The following is a 19,872-nucleotide window of genomic DNA, read 5'->3' on the forward strand; positions in this document are numbered from 1 at the left end:
TTCAAATTGATTATTTGCCACAATCCTACATAAAACAACATATCACTGTAGGAATAAAAACCCCACATTATTGTATTTTTAATTTTATTTTGAGAGAGAGAGGGAGAGAGGGAGAGAGAGAAAGAGAGAGAGAGAGAGAGAGAGAGAGAGAGAGAGAGAGAATCCCAAGCAGGCTTCATGCTAGGCATGGAGCCTGATGTGGTCCTCAAACCCATGACCCTGGGATCATGACCTGAGCCAAAATCAAGAGTCAGACGCTCAATCAGGTGCCCCAAATTTGCCACATTATTAAAAACTGATTAAGATATTTTGTATTATATTAGAGGACATCACCAATTCATGCCTCCCTCCTCTGAAATAAAAATAACTCTGGAAAATCTGTAACCTTGAGCCCTGAATTACAACTATACCTTGAGGGACCATTTGGGCATTTCCAAATGGATTTTATATAGTTGCTTCTGAGTTATGAATATGTACTAATAATATTATGTTTATTTTCTGGATGGGTTGAAACACTCTTTTGTCAAAAATCCATAGCACACATAGTGGTTAACAAACTTTTAGATGTCCTGTTACCTACCTAGAGCATTCCATCTTATCTATTCAATTGTAGGGCAATATATTTTCTTTTGGTAATTATTCATGATTATACAAGAAGTTTTTCCTATTATTCAGAAATTTCACTGTCTTTTGAACACAAAAACTTCTGGGAATATTTAAGAGACATTATCAGAATTGGAAAATTACATTAAAGACCTCAAACTGAGGTTCTTCAGAGAGTCCAAGAAGCAGGTAGTTCATATAATTCACCTGCTGACCCCAAATCCGAGATCCTCAGAACAAGCGGAAAACTGCATGAAGTAGACAGCTTCCATGTAAGATCATGAGAATAAGAAAACACTGATTATCAGTGCTTTGTATACTTTTCACGTATTTTTATTCTTATTTTGTCATATTTATTCTTTTTATTACTTAATTATATACTTCTGATTTAGCCTATCATGATCTCCCTTACTACTATCAATAACTTATCAAAGTTTAAGTTTTACTAGAGACAATCAGTTTGCTACAGTTAGGACAATCCTAACTCTATAACTCATCCTTTTACTAGCAAATCAATTTAAAGAACTGCTGTGGGGTTAAGTGACAATTTATGTGTATGAATTGTGCATGACTTTCCAATACTCTTGATGGACCTTGCCTTCTTATAAAGAGTCCATGAGATTAGAAACTTTTCTGGGGAAATAAATAATATCTAGTGGAACAGATTCCTAAGTATAACGTATTCCATCTACAGTAATAAAAAAAATTTGTGGCTGACTGAGCATATCATACAGTCCATGCCCTATTATTCAGTACAATAAGCCAGGTAAAATTCCCGGGATAAATGATAGAATTGCCTTCAATTTTCTTTTGACTAGAGGGGGATTTGCCCCATTGTTAATAGTGTGTATTGTACTTAGATTCATACCATAGACCAATTTATCTAAGAAAAGATAACTTGATTATGTAAGGTAGACTTAAGGCATTATTGGGACTAGTTTTCTTTCAGGCCTAAGAAATACTGGACCATGATTCTAGACTGCCTTCCATTTCCTTCTTATAACACCTTCAGCTAGTTTTGTTTGTGTCACAGCTGTTTGAGTTCTGCTTTTCAGAGTCTTAAATGCTTCTATGTAGCTGCTGTATGAACAAATAATTAAACAAATGATTCAGAGACAAAACCAGGACGAAACTATCCTGACATTCAGATGTCAGCTCATCTCAAAGAAAATCAATAATGGTGAAGGTCTGGACAGTTCCTGGTAATCTCTCCTAGGGCTATGGTTGAGTGAGGATCAAATGGTGGAATTAGGAATAAAAACATTCTCACATTATTAAGAAAAGTCTGTGGCTATAATACAACATTATCAAAAGAATACAAATTGTGAAAGACAGAACAAAATGTATTTGGACAGTACCATATTCTATTGCCAGATGAAAAACAAAGACCTAAGGTCACCTGCTGTATTATGCGGAGTGAATACCAGACTTAAAAATATATATTGTTCCTTATTTATAATAAAAGGCACATCTTCGTGTTGGAGGAAAATACTACATATAATAATATAAGGCTAATATCACTGCGCAGAAAATTATGTTGTTGATGACCTATTCAAATAATTATGTCTACATGTAGTATCTCAGTTATAACCTACATTTTGAAATTTCTTCTCATAGGTAAAGACCTAGTGCCTCTGTTGCAAAAGCACAGATTATCAAAAATAAATAGGTTATCAAAGCAGGTAGAAATATTTAATCAATGAAAGGTTAAAATAGTGAAATTAACAAATAAAGGGATGGTAGAAAATATCATTTGAACCGTGTAAAGAATTAAGTAACTTTTCACTTACCTAAGACAGAACTCAATTCTTCAATCAACGTATCTAGTTTGACCTTCCCTTTATCTACAAGTCAAGACAAAATTTACACACTGAAAAATCCAAACTCAAAAAAAAATAAAGCATAAAACACTTAAATTATGAACTAGAGTAGAGCCTAGATGAAAGCCATTCACTATATCTTGTCCTTTTTTAAATTTATAATTCTTGGATTTTGATAGATAGCTCCATTATCTGCAAGGGACACTAAGATTGTTTGAATCATACAGTTTATCTTAGGTAAAATGTTCTCTTAAGTCTTTTGGATTCGTTCTGTTTCGAACTCCATGTTTCTTTAGGAATGGCTGATAACACATGACTGGTATACATTTAAAACTATTGTTTGTGGTATTATGTTGCTTTCTATCATTGGAGAAAGACAAAAAATTTCAGGAAAAGGATCAATGAAGAGCAGAGTGTGTGGTAAAACTAAAGCTTTTAAATTTTGCTTGAGGGAAAAATGTCATGTAGGGAGTGGAAAGATGATTTGAAAGAGATTGGTTGGAACCAACAGTTTAGACACTGACATCAGATTGCTTGGATTTGGGAATAGAGTAGTGGGGAAAAAAAAGATACAAATCTTGGCTCCACAAAATTTACATTAATTTGCTTTGTTTATGGCTGTATTCCTAAGGCTAAAATAGAGACTGCTAGGTGTTAGGTGTTTAATAGACATTGTTACATGAATGAATAAATTAATTTATCATAAAAATGCTTAGCACTGTGTCTGGAATATTGCAAGACTCGATGCATATAAGGTAAGAGGGGTTCACTGAAAGTCTTCTTTTTAATTAAAAAATTTCTTAATGTTTATTATTTATTTATTTTTGAGAGAGAGAGAGAGAGAGAGAGAGAGAGCGAGCAAGCAGGCCAGGGGCAGAGAGAGACTATCCTAAGCAGACTCCACGCTAACAGTGCAAGGCCTGACACAGGGTTTGAACTCAGGAACTGTGAGATCATGACCTGAGCCAGACACTTAACTGACTGAGCCACCCAGGCACCCCCAGTGAAAGGTTTTAATCGGAGGAATGACAAAGTCAGATTTTCACTCTGGTTAAGTCATTCAGGCTAGTGTGTACAGAATGAATTTAAGGCAGTGTGACCAGTGGCTGTTACACCAATCGGGAGCCTTCTGTAGCAGTAAGTGAAGGATGATGAAGATTCATCAGTAGGGTAGCAAAGTCAGAGAATATGTCTTTGGGATATGTTTAGGAGAGAAAATGAGGGAACATAAGTCAAAGATAGTTTGTGGCTTATTTCATGGGCAATTGTGGGTAGATGACAGCAGCAGAGGAATAAGAAAATAACTAGGAATGAATTTAACAGGGAAAATAGTTTACTTTTCATATGTTGAATTTGGATTTCCACTGGGATATCTATGTCTCAATATGGATTTGTTGATATAGGAGATCTCTTAATTGATCTCCGTTTAATCAACCTGATGGCCTGAACTATATTCATCATTCATACTGATGCTGATGGTATGCTAAACTTTTACATCTAGTAAGCTACACTTTTAGTAAGCCAGCACATTTGTGTTCTTATGGGTTGAGTTGTTGAACTTGTTTCCAGGCTTCTTTTTATAAAGAGGTGTACTTATTATTAAATTGATAACTTAATCATTATATAAACTGAGGAACTATAAATGGAAAAGGGAGTTATTACCATAAAAACAAATTTGAATGTTTTAGAGAGTTTATGTAAAGGCAAATTGCTAAAAAATAGTTGTGTTGAATTTGGTGTGGATAAAGAACTATAAAAAAATTGGGGAAAGAATTAAGATCTAGATGGATTCTGATGGAAAATTCTGCTCAACGTTTAAAAAAGCACTTTGCTCCACTTAAGAGAAACTAAAAATGGGGGGTGCCTGGATGGCTTAGCTAGTTAAGCATCCAATTCTTGGTTTCAGTTCAGATTATGATTTCACAGTTCATGAGGATGAGCCCCACAACAGGCTCTGCGCTGACAGTGTGGAACCTGCTTGGGGTTCTCTCTCTCTCTCTCTCTCTCTCTCTCTCCCTCCCTCCCTCGCTCCCTCCCTCCCTCCCTCTTCTTCTCCCTCTCTCTCTGTCCCTCCCCAGCTCATGCACACACATGCATGCTCTCTCTCAAAATAAATTTTAAAAAAACTTAAGAAAAGAGAGAAACAGAAAATGGGAGTGTAGATGACAAATGGGTATATTTGTGCAAGAAAATCTCCAAAGAGCATGGCTACATTAAATTAAAATAGCATTGGCTCAATTTTTTTCATGGAAACAAAACATTTAAGGTATGTGTGTGTATATATATATATATATATATACACATATACATATGTGTATATATATATGGATATATGTATACATGTATATATATATAAATTTAAGGTATGTATATGTATATACATGTATATATATATATGTGTGTATATATATATATATACATATATATATATATATATATATATATAAATTTTATTATTCCTTACTTTAACTAAATTTTTATATTATCAGATCTTGCCCCTGCCATGGTACATAAAAAGACCTCAGTGTCCTAAACTGAAATGTATGAAATAAGTATAGGTTTGAGATAAAAGGCTTGAAATCTTAAATACATATGGTTAAGTGGAATCATACAGGAACAGTGTGGAAAGAGCCTGAAAATAGAACTGTTATATTACTATCATTTAAGCCAGTGATTTTCAAAAATTTTTACTGTAAACCATACTGAGAACTCTGAGCACGTGCACACACACACAAGTGATCATGAAGACTCATGAAACAATATCTAGCTTTACTATTTTATTCTATTTTATTAAAAAAAAAACTCAACCCACTGGTTTGAAGTGAGAAAGAAAAGCCTATAAGAAAATGAGCCTTGTGGGGCGCCTGGGTGGCTCAGTCCGTTAAGTGGCCGACTTCGGCTCAGGTCATGATCTCGCGGTCCGTGAGTTCGAGCCCCGCGTCAGGCTCTATGCTGACAGCTCAGAGCCTGGAGCCTGTTTCAGATTCTGTGTCTCCCTCTCTCTGACCCTCCCCTGTTCATGCTCTGTCTCTCCCTGTCTCAAAAATAAATAAACGTTAAAAAAAAAAAAAAAAAGAAAAGAAAAGAAAATGAGCCTTGTGAACAAGACAAGGGTACACATTCTCACCACCTCTACTCAACACAATACTGGAAGTCTATTCTAGAGCAATCAGTCTAAGGGAAGAAAAAGCATCCAAATAGGAAGGAAGAAGCATAATTGTCTTTGTTTGCAGATTATATCATCTTATATATAGAAAGTCCTGAAGACTCCACCAAAAAACTGTTAGAACTAATCAATGAATTTAGTAAAGTTGCAGGATACAAAATCAGCATAATGAAATCAGTTGCATTTCTATACACTAACAATGAAATATCTGAAAAAGATATAAAGAAAACAATACCACTCACAATAGCATAAAAAACCCAAGATATTTGGGAATAAATGTATGTATGTATGTATGTATGTATGTATGTATGTATGTATCTATTTATCTATCTATCTACAAATAGGCTTAACAACCAGTGCGGAGCCCAATGTGGGGCCTGAACTCACATCCCGGAGATCAAGACCTGAACTGAGATTGAGAGTTCGACACTTAACTGACTGAGTCACCCAGGCGCCCCTTCGGAATAAATTTAAATAAGGAGGTGGAAGATCTATATAATGAAAACTACAAAACCTTGATGAAAGAAATCGAAGAAGACACAAGCAAATGGAAATATATCTCATATTCATGGGTCAGAAAAATTAATATTGTTAAAATGTCTATACTACCAAAAGTCATTTATAGATTCAATCCAATTCCTATAAAAATTTCAATGGTATTTTTTTCATAGACATACAAAGAAATCCTTAATTTATATGGAACCACAAAGGACCCCGAACAGCCAAAGCAATACTAAGAAAGAAGAACTAGGCTGGAGGCATTACCCTTCTTGATTTCAAACTATTATTACAAGGCTCATCAAGCAGTATGGTACAGCATAAAAATAGATACATGGGCCAAGAGAACAGAATTGAGAGCCTGGAAATAAAACTTCACATATACAGTCAACTGTCAACAAGGCAGCCAAGAATACTCAATAGGGAAAGGATAGTCTCTGATATAATGGTATTGGGAAAACTGGATAACCACACGCAAAAGGATGAAACTGTGCCATAATCTCATACCACTCACAAAAATGAACTTGAAATGGATTAAAGACTTAAATGTAGGACCTGAAAACTGTAAAAATTCCAGAAGAAAACATAGGGAAGAAAGCTCCTTGACATGAGTCTTGGCAATTATTTTTTTAGATAGGACACAAAAAGCACAAGCAAAAAAAAAAAAAAAAAAAGAAAGAAAGAAAGAAAGAGAAAGAAAAAGAAAAGAAAAAATTACTAAGTGGGACTACATCACACCAAAAGGCCTCGGCCCAGAAAAAGAAACAATCAAACAAATGAATAGGCAACTTACAGAATGAGAGAAAATATTTTCAAACTGCATTTCTGGTAAGGGGTTAATATTCAAACTATATAAGGAACTTGTACATTCAGTAGCAAACCCCCCAAAAATCCAGGGAAAAAATGGGCAAAGAAACTGAATGGCCATCTTTTTAAAGAACACACACAAATGGCCAATAGGTACATGAAAAGGTGCTCAAAATTACTAATCATCAGGGAAATGCAAATCAAAACCATAATGAGATATCACCTCACACTTGTTAGAATGGCTATCATCAAAAAGATAAGAGATAACAAATGTTGATGGAGATGTGGAGAAAGGGAAACCCTTGTTCACCGTTGGTGGGAATATAAATTGGTGCAACCACTGTGGAAAACAGTACAGAGGTTCCTCAAGTAATGAAAAATAGAGTTACCATATAATCCAGCAATCCCACAGCATATGATTCAAAATCCCACTTTGAAAGAGGATTTCAAAAAGATATCTGCACTCCCATGTTCATTGAAACATTAATCACAATAACCAAGATATGTCTCTATCAACAGATGATTAGAGAAAGATGTGGTATATTATATACAATAGAAAATTATTCAGCCATGAGAAAAAAGGAAATCTTGCCATTTGTGACATGGATAAACTTTGAAGGCGTTGTGCTAAGTGAAATAAGTTGGACAGAGAAAGACCAATACTATATGATATCACTTGCATGTGGAATCTAAAAAAACTGAACTCACAGAAACAGTAAAATTGTGGTTATGAGGGGCTGAGGGAGGAGGTGGGGAAATGGGGAGGTGTTAGGTTAAAGGTACAAACTCCCATTTCTAATGTGAGTAAATTCTGAGACTATAATACAGAATGGTGATTATAGTTAATAACACTGTCTTACATACTTGAAAGTTCCTAAGAGAGTAGATCGTAAATGTTTTCACCATAAAAAAGAAAGGTAATTATGTGATGCAACAGGGGTGTTAGTTATGGCATAAACGTTTTGCAATATACAAGTATATAAAATCAACAGGTTTACACCTTAAACTTACACAACGTTATATGTTGACTGCATCTCAATAAAGATGAAAACAATAAATATCTCTTAAAAAGTAAAGGGGGAATGTCAGTGCTCACCATCATCTGGCAATCTTTCTATCAGATCCATGAATTCTCCTTCTGTGATGCTGATTCCCATGTTTTCTAAAAGAGTGTCCAGCTTATTGACATCAACACTGCCTCCTAAGTAAGGAGCAGGAAAGGAATATAGTAAAACAATCTTTCTAAAACTGGGGCCGTGCATTCACTCTACTGTGTTATTATTCCTCTTTATCAAGCATATGTTTTATTATAATAAGGAACACTTCACATATTTCTTAGCATTATTGTTAAGATTTTCAAGGCAAACACCAAAAATCCAGTTTTGTTCAGTGAATAGGACAATAAACTTCCTTTCACTTTTATGTTAGGATTCTGAAAAGCCAGAGCTAGAGGCGACTGACATAATATTCTATAAAACAAGAGGTATTTTTGTTGCCTGCACTTTCAAATTATTTGCCTTTACTTTTGATTGAAATCTTTACCTGACAGCATTCATTCTTCACCTTTTGCTTCGTACTTTATTTTGTTTCTTTGGGGCTAAGGTAGGAAAATCCCAGACAGTTTAACACTTTCTGTAAAGTATTAGTGCAGGAAACTACTTGGTTTACCTGATAAAATGCAGATCTACTAAAGAAACATAAATAAAGACACAACTATATAGGAAAGGACGATTCCGATTTTAACGACACAACTAAAGGTTTCAGATTCTGTCTTTTCACAGTGCTTCTTACTCACGTTTGAGAGACTTTAGGCCCTTCATCAACCTTTTCTTATACACTTTTCCATCAGCTATAAAAAATGGGTATTTTGAAAACAGAGTCAGAAAGAAAGAGTTTAGAAATCTTCGAGTAAGGAACATTTCAAATTACAAACAGATAAATAGATACACCAAAATGTTTGCTCTCAGGGGTAAAGGAGTAAATGGGAAATCATAATCATGAGATACTCTTTTTTGTTGTTGTTCTTCTGTATTGAGAATGTAGGGACAATAACAGCCTCAAATACTGTTTGTGGGAGTTCAAATTATAAATATTCTGAAAGGCAAGTGAGAAGACAAAATATCTTCCATTCTGTAAGTCTACTTAAAGGAATTTCATCTCAAAAGATTTCAGAATGCTTACAAAGATTTATCCACAAGGCTGTCAAATAAAAAAAGGACATATATTCAAAGATGGAAAACTGTAAAATATACATCTCATTTTTCACGGTAGCTATCACTTTGAGTTGGGAATAGAGAGGTTTTATTTTCACTTATCTACACTATCAAGGTTTCTATGATAAATACGTTACCATTGTGAAGACATAACAGTTATAAATAAATTAATAACACATAAATATTATCTATCAATCTAGTATCTACTGTGCACTAGAAGGAAATGTATGAAAATATTAATAATGATTATCTTTGGGTTAGAGGACTAAAAGCATTTTTTATGAAATTTTTTGTTGTAGTTAAGAACTATGGCCTTTTCTCAATGTGCCATATTACCCACTTATTGATAAACTATATATTCGATGCTGCAGAAACACACAACTATTAGTTGGTGCTGGGAAAACTGGACACCTTCCTCTCTTTCTTTTTTCTTTTTTTTAAATGCTTTTTTTTTTTTTTTTAAATCCAGCTGATCAGTAACCTGAGGGCTGAGTAATGAATTTTTCCTTTGATAGCAACTCATAACTGAAAAGGCTTAGACAGATGATTTTTATTTTTTTTTTATTTTTTAATTTATTTTATCTTATTTTTTATTTTTAGACAGATGATTTTTAAATCAAAATCCAAGTGGTGAGATTTTTCTGTGTATTTGCATTAGCTTTTTAACAGTTTTCAAGCATTTTTAATTTATTTTGTAATTTTTCATATACTTCTACAAAACTAGTCTTTCTAAAACACCAAAATAGCACCCATAAGACTCACCATCAAGTGGCAGTGTCTTCAGCAAGTTCAAATGTTCATTAGGTGTGAGCTTGATCCCCAAGTTTTCGAAAACACTTTCAAGTCTATTGGCATCAACTTTGTCTCCTTTGAAAGAAAAACGGATTGTTGACACATGGAAATTTTAGGACATTATAATGATCCAAAATAATGAAACGGCTGACTTAGAAGAATACCATCCTCACTTTCATATTCTCATATATTCTAATAGTGTTTAAGAATAATGAGGCAAAACTTATTCCTTGATTCTTCGTAAAGACAGAGTGGCCTCCTAAGACTAATGGCAAGACACCATAGAAGAAAATGGTTATATAATTGGCTAGTAATTTAGGATATTTAATCTGTTTTTCTCTTTTTAATGTTGAATCATGTGATTATTATTTAAAGCAGAATATTTTCTAAACTTATTCATCTTCCTATATTCTGTGCCTATTTGGCTACTCAAGCCAGTAGTCATTAACTCAAAAGCTTATAGGAGCCTAGACAAAGAAGGAATGAGTGAAACTAGCACATGCCTTGTCCCAAGAGAAAATACATCAGTTATTGTGGTGAGGAAATGTAGGGCCAGTGTTGCCTTATCTTACAAAACTTGACTGCAGACTGGATTCAATTCATGGGTGGCCCGTTTGTTAAACCTCTGATTTAAACACTGGTTAGGATCAATATAATACTGGCAGAAACTACAAGAAAATATCATTATTACTTAAATATCACCATTTTCTTTTGTAGCCAAATGCTAGATAATTCAAAGTCAAAGGGAGAAGTAAAGTTGAATGGAAATACTTCATGAAAATATGTAAAATATCAACATTAATAAATTTATGATATAATATTGGGAAAACACTATGCAAAATATAACATAGGGTTAGAATTTAATTAAAAATGTTTAAGTAATGTCTTACTCACCCGAAAAAGATTTCACTTCATTCATCAGCTTTTCCAGATCAACCTTGCCTTTAACTGTAAGGCAAGGAATAAATTGGATAGAAACATGACAATGAGACCAAGAAAATGTGTTGCATAGAGCAGAAAAACTTAGCAGTATTTATTTGCTTTAGAAAATTTAACCTTTTGCAGGTACACGCTTTTAGTTACAAAATAAGTCATGGGGTTGTAATACACAGCACGATGACTATACTTAATACTGAAATATTAATATTTGAAAGTTGCTAAGAGAGTAGATCTTAATTTTTTTTAACGTTTTTTTTTTCCTTTGAGAGAGAGAGAGACAAAGAGAGACCAGGCAGGGGAGAAGGGCAGAGAGAGAGAGAGAGAGAGAGAGAGAGAGAGAGAGAATCCCAAGCAGGCTCCAAGCTCAGTATGGAGCCTGATGTGGGGCTCAATCCCAATATCCTGGGATTGTGACCTGAGCTGAAATCCAGAGTCGGATGCTCAATCGTCTGAGCCACCCAGGCACCCTGAGAGATCTTAAAAGTTCTCATCAAAACAAAAAATATTTGTAACTGTATATTATGATGGATGTTAACTAGACTTAATATGGTAATCATTTTGCAATATATACAAATATTGAATCATTATGCCTGAATGTAATGTTATATGTCAGTTATACCTCAATATAAAAAATATAAAAACTGGTTACACATACACACACACACGCACGTGCACATCACACACAAGTGCACACACACTAAAACTTAACCTTTGCTACACCCTTCATAAGAAGGTAGACGAAGAGGGGCACCTGGATGGCTCAGTTGGTTGAGCAGCTGACTTTGGCTCAGGTCATGATCTCACGGTTCATGAGTTCAAGTCCTGCATCAGGCTCTGTGCTGACAGCTCAGAGCCTGGAGCCTGCTTCGGATTCTGTGGTTCCCCCTCTCACTGCCCCTCCCTGCCTCATGCTCTGTCTCTCCATCTCTCTCTCAAAAATAAATAAACATTAAAAAAAAAGAAGGTAGAAGAAGAAAGATGTCAGCTTGAATGATAATAAGCACAATTATTTCCTGAAACAAGTAATACTCCAATATTTCCAATATATTATGCTCAGGGAAGAAAAGTGGCTAATTCCCATCATTTAGTTTCTGAAAAGTGCTTTTTTCCCCATAGTAAAATAATACTCCATGTTAATGAGAAAATCTAGCTATAACCTAGTGTTATAGGAAACACGGTGTAACATGTAGTTATTCATGAATTCAACAAACTTGTTTTTGAGTGCCTACAAAATACTCAAAGAAAAACCAGAAAAGTGTATCAATTACCAATAATGTTGTTAATTCTGTGGTGAGAATTTTTGGACCTTATTCTTTATCTCTCAAAGTATTCTTAGCCACTAATAACTTCTGCATCAATACCAACTACAGGTCAGGGCAAAATGGAAAATGTGTGCTGGTTTACCTGGGTCATTACAAGTAATCAAGTCTGTCATGAAAAAGAGATGGGATCCTTGGAGAGGATTACAATTTCTGGCCTGGCTTTGTACATGGGTCACTGTGGTTTTCTGTTCATCCTTTCCTTTGCCCATCTGGCTTATTACTGGGAAAATTCTGACCCAAGATGAAAGGGCTCTCTGCCATAGGCCGTCTAATTGGGAGGGAATTCTGTTCCATTAAAATATTCCAAGTTCTTCTCAGCAGAGGAGGAATCTACTAGTAAGATTTAAAACATCTGTGTGACAAGGGCATTTTTTAAAACTGAAGTTGATCATTTTCCTTTATTTATAATGTTATTCTTACTCTTTTGTATTTACTTTAATAAAAATTTTGGAAGGGCTTCTGTGAACATGGAGAGTGGAAGATGGCTCATATCCCTTTAACTACCACCTCAAAGCTGTCTGCCTTTGAAATTCAAATGTTGCTGGTCTCTCTAGGCTGCCAGGGCTATGTCAAACCTTCAGCTCTGGTTGTGTCCTGGAAGAAAGAATGGGCATGGGATTCTTTCCCCTCTCAACTAGGGAAGCACCAGAGAGGTGTCAGAGTGCACCAAGAGAACTAGAAAGTAATAGATTTGGGGAAAAGCTTGGCATTTAGAATCCTGAAGACCCTGGTGAAGATCAGTAGAGGCCAGCATGAGGGCATTCCAATTCCTCCGACTCCTAAAAGAGCACGAAGGAAGAAAATAGGTGGGCAGAAACATATATGCTCCTGAGGTGGTAGAAACACAGAGATGTCAAAACAGATGCTTCCTTCTTTTCTAGAAGTTTGAAAGTAATCTTTTATGGAATATGTAATATTAAGTGCTAAAGAATCTTGAAATAGAAAGGAAATTATTTAAGATAGTTTTTTTTTTATTATTGAGAGAGAGAAACACACACACACACACACACACACACACACACACAGAGCAAGCAGAGAAGGGGCAGAGGGAGAGGGAGGGAATCTTAAGAAGGCTCTGTGCTCAGTGCAGAGCCCAATGCAGGGCTCAATCTCACAACTGTGAGATCATGACCTGAGGAGAAATCAAAAGTTGGATGCTTAACTGAATGAGCCACCCAGACACCCCTAAGAGAAATTTTATGAGTTGTTTGTTTGTGGGAGTTAAAACTGTATGGTTGGGGAAGTAAAAGACATTCCCAAGGTCTCATGGTGGGGAGTGGGGGAAATGGTAGGAGGAATAAGAGTCTTCTAAATCACTTATTGTGATTGCGTGGGGGGTCAGAGGGAAGGGATAAAAGTGAAATGAAATATTTGATCGGAAAGGCTATCTTGATGGAGAATAAAGTAGTATTTTATTGCCAGTAATAGTTATTATATGTAAGTATGACAGTGAATGGGAGGAAAAGAAATGTAAGACTTGATGAAATGTGATCCTCCTCTGAAACTTCAGAATTAATTAGGAAGAAAACAAACATAATGAATGACAACTTGAACAAACCAGTGATAATAAGCCTAAGAAAAAAGAAAAAAAAACAACAGAAAATAAGTAATAAACATAAGATTAAATAAACAAAATTAAATATATCCAGTATTACACCAAATCTGAGCAAACTGAAATTTCTCATTAAAAAAGGAACGACAGGGGCGCCTGGGTGGCTCAGTCGGTTGAGCGTCCGACTTCGGCTCAGGTCATGATCTCGCGGTCTGTGAGTTGGACCCCCTCGCCGGGCTCTGTGCTGACCGCTCAGAGCCTGGAGCCTGTTTCAGATTCTGTGTCTCCCTCTCTCTCTGCCCCTCCCCCACTCATGCTCCGTCTCTCTCTCTCTCTCTCTCTCTCTCTCTCTCTCTCTGTCAAAAATAAATAAACATTACAAAAAAATTAAAAAAAAAAAAAGGAATGATAGGGGCACCTGGGTGGCTTGGTTAAGTGTCTGACTTCGGCTCAGGTCATGATCTTGGCAGTTCGTGGGTTCGAGTCCTGCATCAGGCTCTGTGCTGACAGCTCAGAGCCTGAAGCCAGCTTCGGATTCTGTGTCTCCCTTTCTCTCAGCCCCTCCCATGCTTGTGCTCTGTCTCTCTCTCTGTCTCTCAAGAATGAATAAACTTAAAAAAAATTTTTTTTAAATAAAAAAAATAAAAAAGGAACGATTGTCAGATGGGTTCCTTAAAAACCCAGCTATATGATGATTTCGCAAAATATATTTCAACCAAATGATAAGAAGATTGAAAACAGAGGAATGGGCAAAGATATCTGAGGCATATATACAAGCAAAAAGAAACCCGTACCATCAGTTATTAATATCAAAGTATAACTTAGAGTCAAATCATTAAACAGATATAAAGGGGGACATCAAAAGGTATAGTTTATGAATAATATTATAACAGTCATAAACCTATAAACAAAGATTAATATTTTATCAACATTTATTTAGAATTTGAATATGGATTATGGTCTGATTCAATTTTCTTTTTTTCTGGTTAAGTATTTAATCGTATTCGTTTTCATTTTTAAAATTTATTAATTTTTTAAAAATTTACATCCAAGTTAGTCAATGTATAGTGCAATAATAATTTCAGGAGTAGATTCCAGGGATTCATCCCCTACATATAACACCTAGCGCTCATCCCAACAAGTGTCTGCCTTAATGTCCCTTGCCCAATTAGCCCATCCCCCCACCCACAACTCGTCCACCAACTCTCAGTTTGTTCTCTGTATTTAAGAGTCTCTTATGGTTTGTCCCCCTCCTTGTTTTTATATTATTTTTGCTTCCCTTCTCTTGTGTTCATCTGTTTTCTATCTTAAATTCCACATATGAGAGAAGTCATATGATATTTGTCTTTCTCTAATTTCACTTAGCATAATACACTCTAGTTCCATCCACGTTACTGCAAATGGCAATGGCAAGATTTCATTCTTTTTTGATCACTGAGTAACACTCCATTACACACACACACACACACACACACACACACACGTACTACATCTTCTTTATTCATTTATCTGTCGATGGATGTTTGGGCTCTTTCCATACTTTGGCTATTGTTGATAGCACTGCTATAAACACTGGGGTGTATGTGCCCCTTCGAAAAGCATTCCTGTATCCTTTGGATAAATACCTAGTAGTGCAATTGCTCAGCTGTAGGGTAGTTCCATTTTTCTTTTTTTTGAGGAAACTCCATACTGTTTTCCAGAATGCCTGCACCAGTTGGCACTCCCACCAGCAGTGCAAAAGGGTTCCTCTTTCTCCACATCCTCACCAACATCTGTCATTGCCTGAGTTGTTAATTTTAGCCATTCTGACAGGTGTGAGGTAGTATCTCATAGTGGTTTTGATTTGTATTTCCCTGATTATGAGTGACGCTGAGTATCTTTTTAAGCCTGTTAGCCATCTGGATGTCTTCTTTGGAAAAATGTCTATTCATGTCTTTTGTCTATTTTTTCACTGGATTATTTATTTTTTGGGTGTTGAGTTTGATAAGTTCTTTGTAGATTTTGGGTACTAACTCTTTATCTGATATGTCGTTTGCAAATATCTTCTCCCATTCCGTCAGTTGCCTTTTAGTTGTGCTGTTTTCCTTGCCGTGCTTAATGAGGTCCCAATAGTTCATTTTTGCTTTTGTTTCCCTTGCCTCTGGAGACATGTCAAGTAAGAAGTTGCTGTAGCTGAGGTCAAAGAGGTTTTTTCCCGCTTTCTCCTCTAGGATTTTGATGGCTTCCTGTCTTTCGTCCATTTTGAGTTTATTTTTGTGTGCGGTGTAAGAAAGTGGTCCAGGTTTTTTCTTCTGAATGTCACTGTCCAGGTTTCCTAACACCATTTGCTAAAAACATTGTCTTTATCCCATTGGATATTCTTTCCTGCCTTGTCAAAGATTAGTTGGCCGTACGTTTGTGGGTCCATTTCTGGGTTCTCTATTCTGTTCCATTGATCTATGTGTCTGTTTTTGCGCCAATACCATACTGTCTTGATGATTACATGTTTGTAATACAGCTTGAAGTCTGGGATTGTGATGCCTCCAGCTTTGGTTTTCTTTTTCAGGATTGCTTTGGCTATTTGGGGTCTTATCTGGTTCCATACAAATTTTAGGATTGTTTGTTCTAGCTCTGCGAAGCATGCTGGTGTTATTTTGATAGGGATTGCACTGAATATGTACATTGCTTTGGGTAGTATCAACATTTTAACAATATTTTTTCTCCCAATCCAGGAGCATGGATATTTTTCCTTTTGTGTGTGTGTTCTCTTCAATTTCTTTCATAAGCTTTCTATAGTTTTCAGTGTATAGATTTTTCACATCCTTGGTTAGGTTTATTCTTCAGTATTTTATGGTTTTTGGTGCAACTGTAAGTGGGATTGATTTCTTGATTTCTCTTTCTGCTGCTTCATTATTGTGTAGTGAAATGCAAGTGATTTCTGTGCATTGATGTTATATCCTGCGACTTTGCTGAATTCATGGGTCAGTTCTAGCAGTTTTTTGGGGGAAATCTTTTGGGTTTCCACATAAGAGTATCATGTCATCTTTGAAGAGTGAAAGTTTTACTTCCTCCTTGCTGATTTGGATGCTTTTATTTCCTCATGTTTTCTGATTGCTGAGGCTATGACTTCCAATACTATGTTGAATAACAGTGGTGAGAGTGGACACCCCTGTCGTGTTGCTGACCTTAGGGGGAAAGTTCTCAGTTTTTCTCCATTGAGGATGATATCGGCAGTGGATCTCTCATATATGGCTTTTATGATCTTGAGGTATGATCCTTCTATCCCTACTTTCTTTAGGGTTTTTTACCAAGAAAGGATGCTGTATTTTGTCAAATGCTTTCTTTGCATCTATTGAGAGGATCATGTGGTTCTTATCCTTTCATTTATTAATGTGATGTATCACATTGATTTGTGGATATTGAACCAGTCCTGTATCCCAGGTATAAATCCCACTTGATTGTGAATGAATAACTCTTTTAATGTATTGTTGGATCTGGTTGGCTAGTATCTTGTTGAGAATTTTTGCATCCATGTTCATCAGGGAAATTGGTCTGTAGTTCTTTTTTTAGCGGGGGCTTTGCCTGGTTTTGGAATCAAGGTAATGCCGGCCTCGTAGAATGAGTTTGGAAGTTTCCCTTCCATTCTTTTTTTTTTGGAACAGCTTCAAAGGAATAGGTGTTAACTCTTCTTTAAATGTTTGGTAGAATTCCCCTGGAAAGCCATCCAGCCCTGGACTCCTGTTTTTTGGGAGATTTTTGATTGCTGATTCAATTTCTTTACCAGTTATGGGTCTGTTCAAATTTCCTTTTCTTCCTGATTCAGTTTTGGTAGTTTATTTGTTTCTAGGAATTTGTCCATTTCTTCCAGATTGCCCAAGTTGTTGGCATGTAATTGCTCATGATATTCTTATTATTGCTTGTATTTCTGCAGTGTTGGTTGTGGTCTCTCCTCTTTCATTCATGATTTAATTTATTTGGGTCCTTTCCTTTTTCTTTTTGATCAGTCTGGCTACAGTTTTATCCATTTTGTTAATTCTTTTAAAGAACCACCTCCTGGTTTCATTGATCTGTTTTACTGTTTTTTTTCTATTTCAATATCATTGATTTCTGCTCTAATCTTTATTATCTCCCTTTTTCTGCTGGTTTAGGGTTTGTTTTTTTTTTTTTCATTTTTTTGTTTTTGTTTTTGTTTGTTTGTTTTTGCTGTTCTTTTCCCAGCTCTTTTAGGTGTAACGTTAGGTTGTGCATTTGAGACCTTCCTTCCTTCTTTAGGAAGGCCTGGATTGCCATATATTTCCCTCGAGTGACTGCCTTTGCTCCATCCCAGAGGTTTTAGACTGTCGTGTTTTCATTTTCATCGGCTTCCATGTACTTTTTAATTTCCTCTTTAAATTCCTGGTTAACCCATTCATTCTTTAGTAGGATGTTCTTTAATCTCCAAATATTCATGGTCTTTCCAAATTTTTTCTTTTAGTTGACTCTGAGTTTCATAGCATTGTGGTGTAAAATCATGCAAGGTATGATTTTGATCTTTCTGTACTCATTGAGGGCTGATTTGTGTCCCAGCATGTGATCTACTCTGGAGAATGATCCTTGTGCACTCGAGAAGAATGTGTGTTCTGCTGCTTTAGGATGAAAAGTTCTGAATATATCTGTTAAGTCCATTCAGTCCAGTGTGTCATTCAAAGCCATTGTTTCCTTGTTGATTTTCTGCTGACGTGGTATGTCCATTGTTGTGAGTGGGGTGTTGAAGTCTCTTACTATTACGGTATTATTATCAATGAATTTATGTTTGTGATTGATTTACATATTTGGGTGGAAACGTTGGTGACACAAATATTTACAACTGTTAGATCTTCTTGGTGGACAGACTCCTTAATTACGATATAATGACTTTCTTCATCTCTTGTTATGGTGTTTATTTTAAAATCTAGTTTGTCTGATATAAGTATGTCTACTCCAACTTTCTTTTGATGACCATTAGCATGATAGATGGTTCTCCATTCCCTTACTTTCAATCTGTCAGTGTGTTTAGGTCTAAAATGAGTCTCTTATAAACAGCATATAGATGGATCTTTTTTCTTATCCATTCTGATACCCTATGTCTTTTGATTGGATATTTAGATATCCAATTCAGATATCCAATGTAGATATCCAATCTAAATTGATATTTAGAGTGAGTACTGAAAGATATGAATTTAGAGCCATCGTGTTGCCTGTAGAGTTGGTGTTTCTGGTGATAATCTCTGGTCCTTTCCATTCTTTGTTGCTTTTGGTCTTTTTTTGTTTTATCTTTTCTCCAAAGAGCCCCCTTAAAATTTCTTGCAGGGCTGGTTTAGTGGTCACAAACTCCTTTAGTTATGTTTGTCTGGGAAACCCTTTCTCTCTCCTTCTATTTTGAATGACAGCCTTGCTGGATAAATAATTCTTTGCTGCGTATTTTTCCTATTCAGCATGTTGAATATATCCTGCCACTCCTTTCTTGCCTGCCAATTTTCTGTGGATAGGTCTGCTGTGAATCTGATCTGTCTTCCCTTATAGATCTACGACTTTTTTCCCCCTTGCTGCTTTCACAATTCTTTCCTTGTCTGTGTATTTTGTGAATTTTACTATGACATGCCTTGTTGATGGTCCGTTTTTGTTGAGTCTAATGGGAGTTTTCTGTGCTTCTTGGATCTTGATGTCTGTGTCCTTCCCCAGATTAGGAAAGTTTTCTGCTATAATTTGCTCACATAAACCTTCTGCCCCTTTCCCCTCTTTTCATCTTCTGGGACTCCTATGATTCAGATGTTATTCCTTTTTAATAAGTCACTGAGTTCTCTAAGTCTTGTATCATGCTCTTTTGCCTATATCTCTCTCTTTTTTTTCTGCTTCATTATTCTCCATAATGTTGTCTTCTATATCGCTCTTTGCTTCTCCGCTTCATCCATTTTTGCCGCTGTGGCATCCATTTGAGATTGCATCTCAGTTATAGCATTTTTAATTATGTCCTGACTAGATTTTACTTCTTTTATCTCTGCAGAAAGGGATTCTCTACTTTTTCAACACCAGCTAGTGTTTTTATTATCATGGTTCTAAATTCTACATCAGACATCTTGCTTATATCTGTGTTGATTAAGCCCTTGGCTGTCATTTCTTCTTGTTCTTTCTTTTGGGGTGAATTCCTTCGCTTTGTCATTTT

General features: G+C 35.7%; 1 protein-coding gene across 1 annotated transcript in view; it reads right to left on the minus strand.

Moving 5' to 3' along the window:
- LOC144615215 (uncharacterized) overlaps window positions 1-19,872 on the minus strand; it is a 37,302-nt gene that overhangs the window by 6,785 nt on the left and 10,645 nt on the right. The window contains exons 8-12 of the mRNA XM_078442080.1: window positions 10,794-10,847; window positions 9,870-9,974; window positions 8,690-8,743; window positions 7,991-8,095; window positions 2,394-2,447 (exon numbers count right to left, since the gene is read on the minus strand). Coding sequence (XP_078298206.1) covers window positions 2,394-2,447; window positions 7,991-8,095; window positions 8,690-8,743; window positions 9,870-9,974; window positions 10,794-10,847 — 372 coding nt within the window. The remainder of the gene's footprint in view (window positions 1-2,393; window positions 2,448-7,990; window positions 8,096-8,689; window positions 8,744-9,869; window positions 9,975-10,793; window positions 10,848-19,872) is intronic.

This window comes from Panthera onca (genome assembly GCF_046562875.1).
Source record: "Panthera onca isolate mPanOnc1 chromosome E1 unlocalized genomic scaffold, mPanOnc1 haplotype 2 h2.Chr16_ul_11, whole genome shotgun sequence".
NCBI classification, from domain to species: Eukaryota; Metazoa; Chordata; class Mammalia; order Carnivora; family Felidae; genus Panthera; species Panthera onca.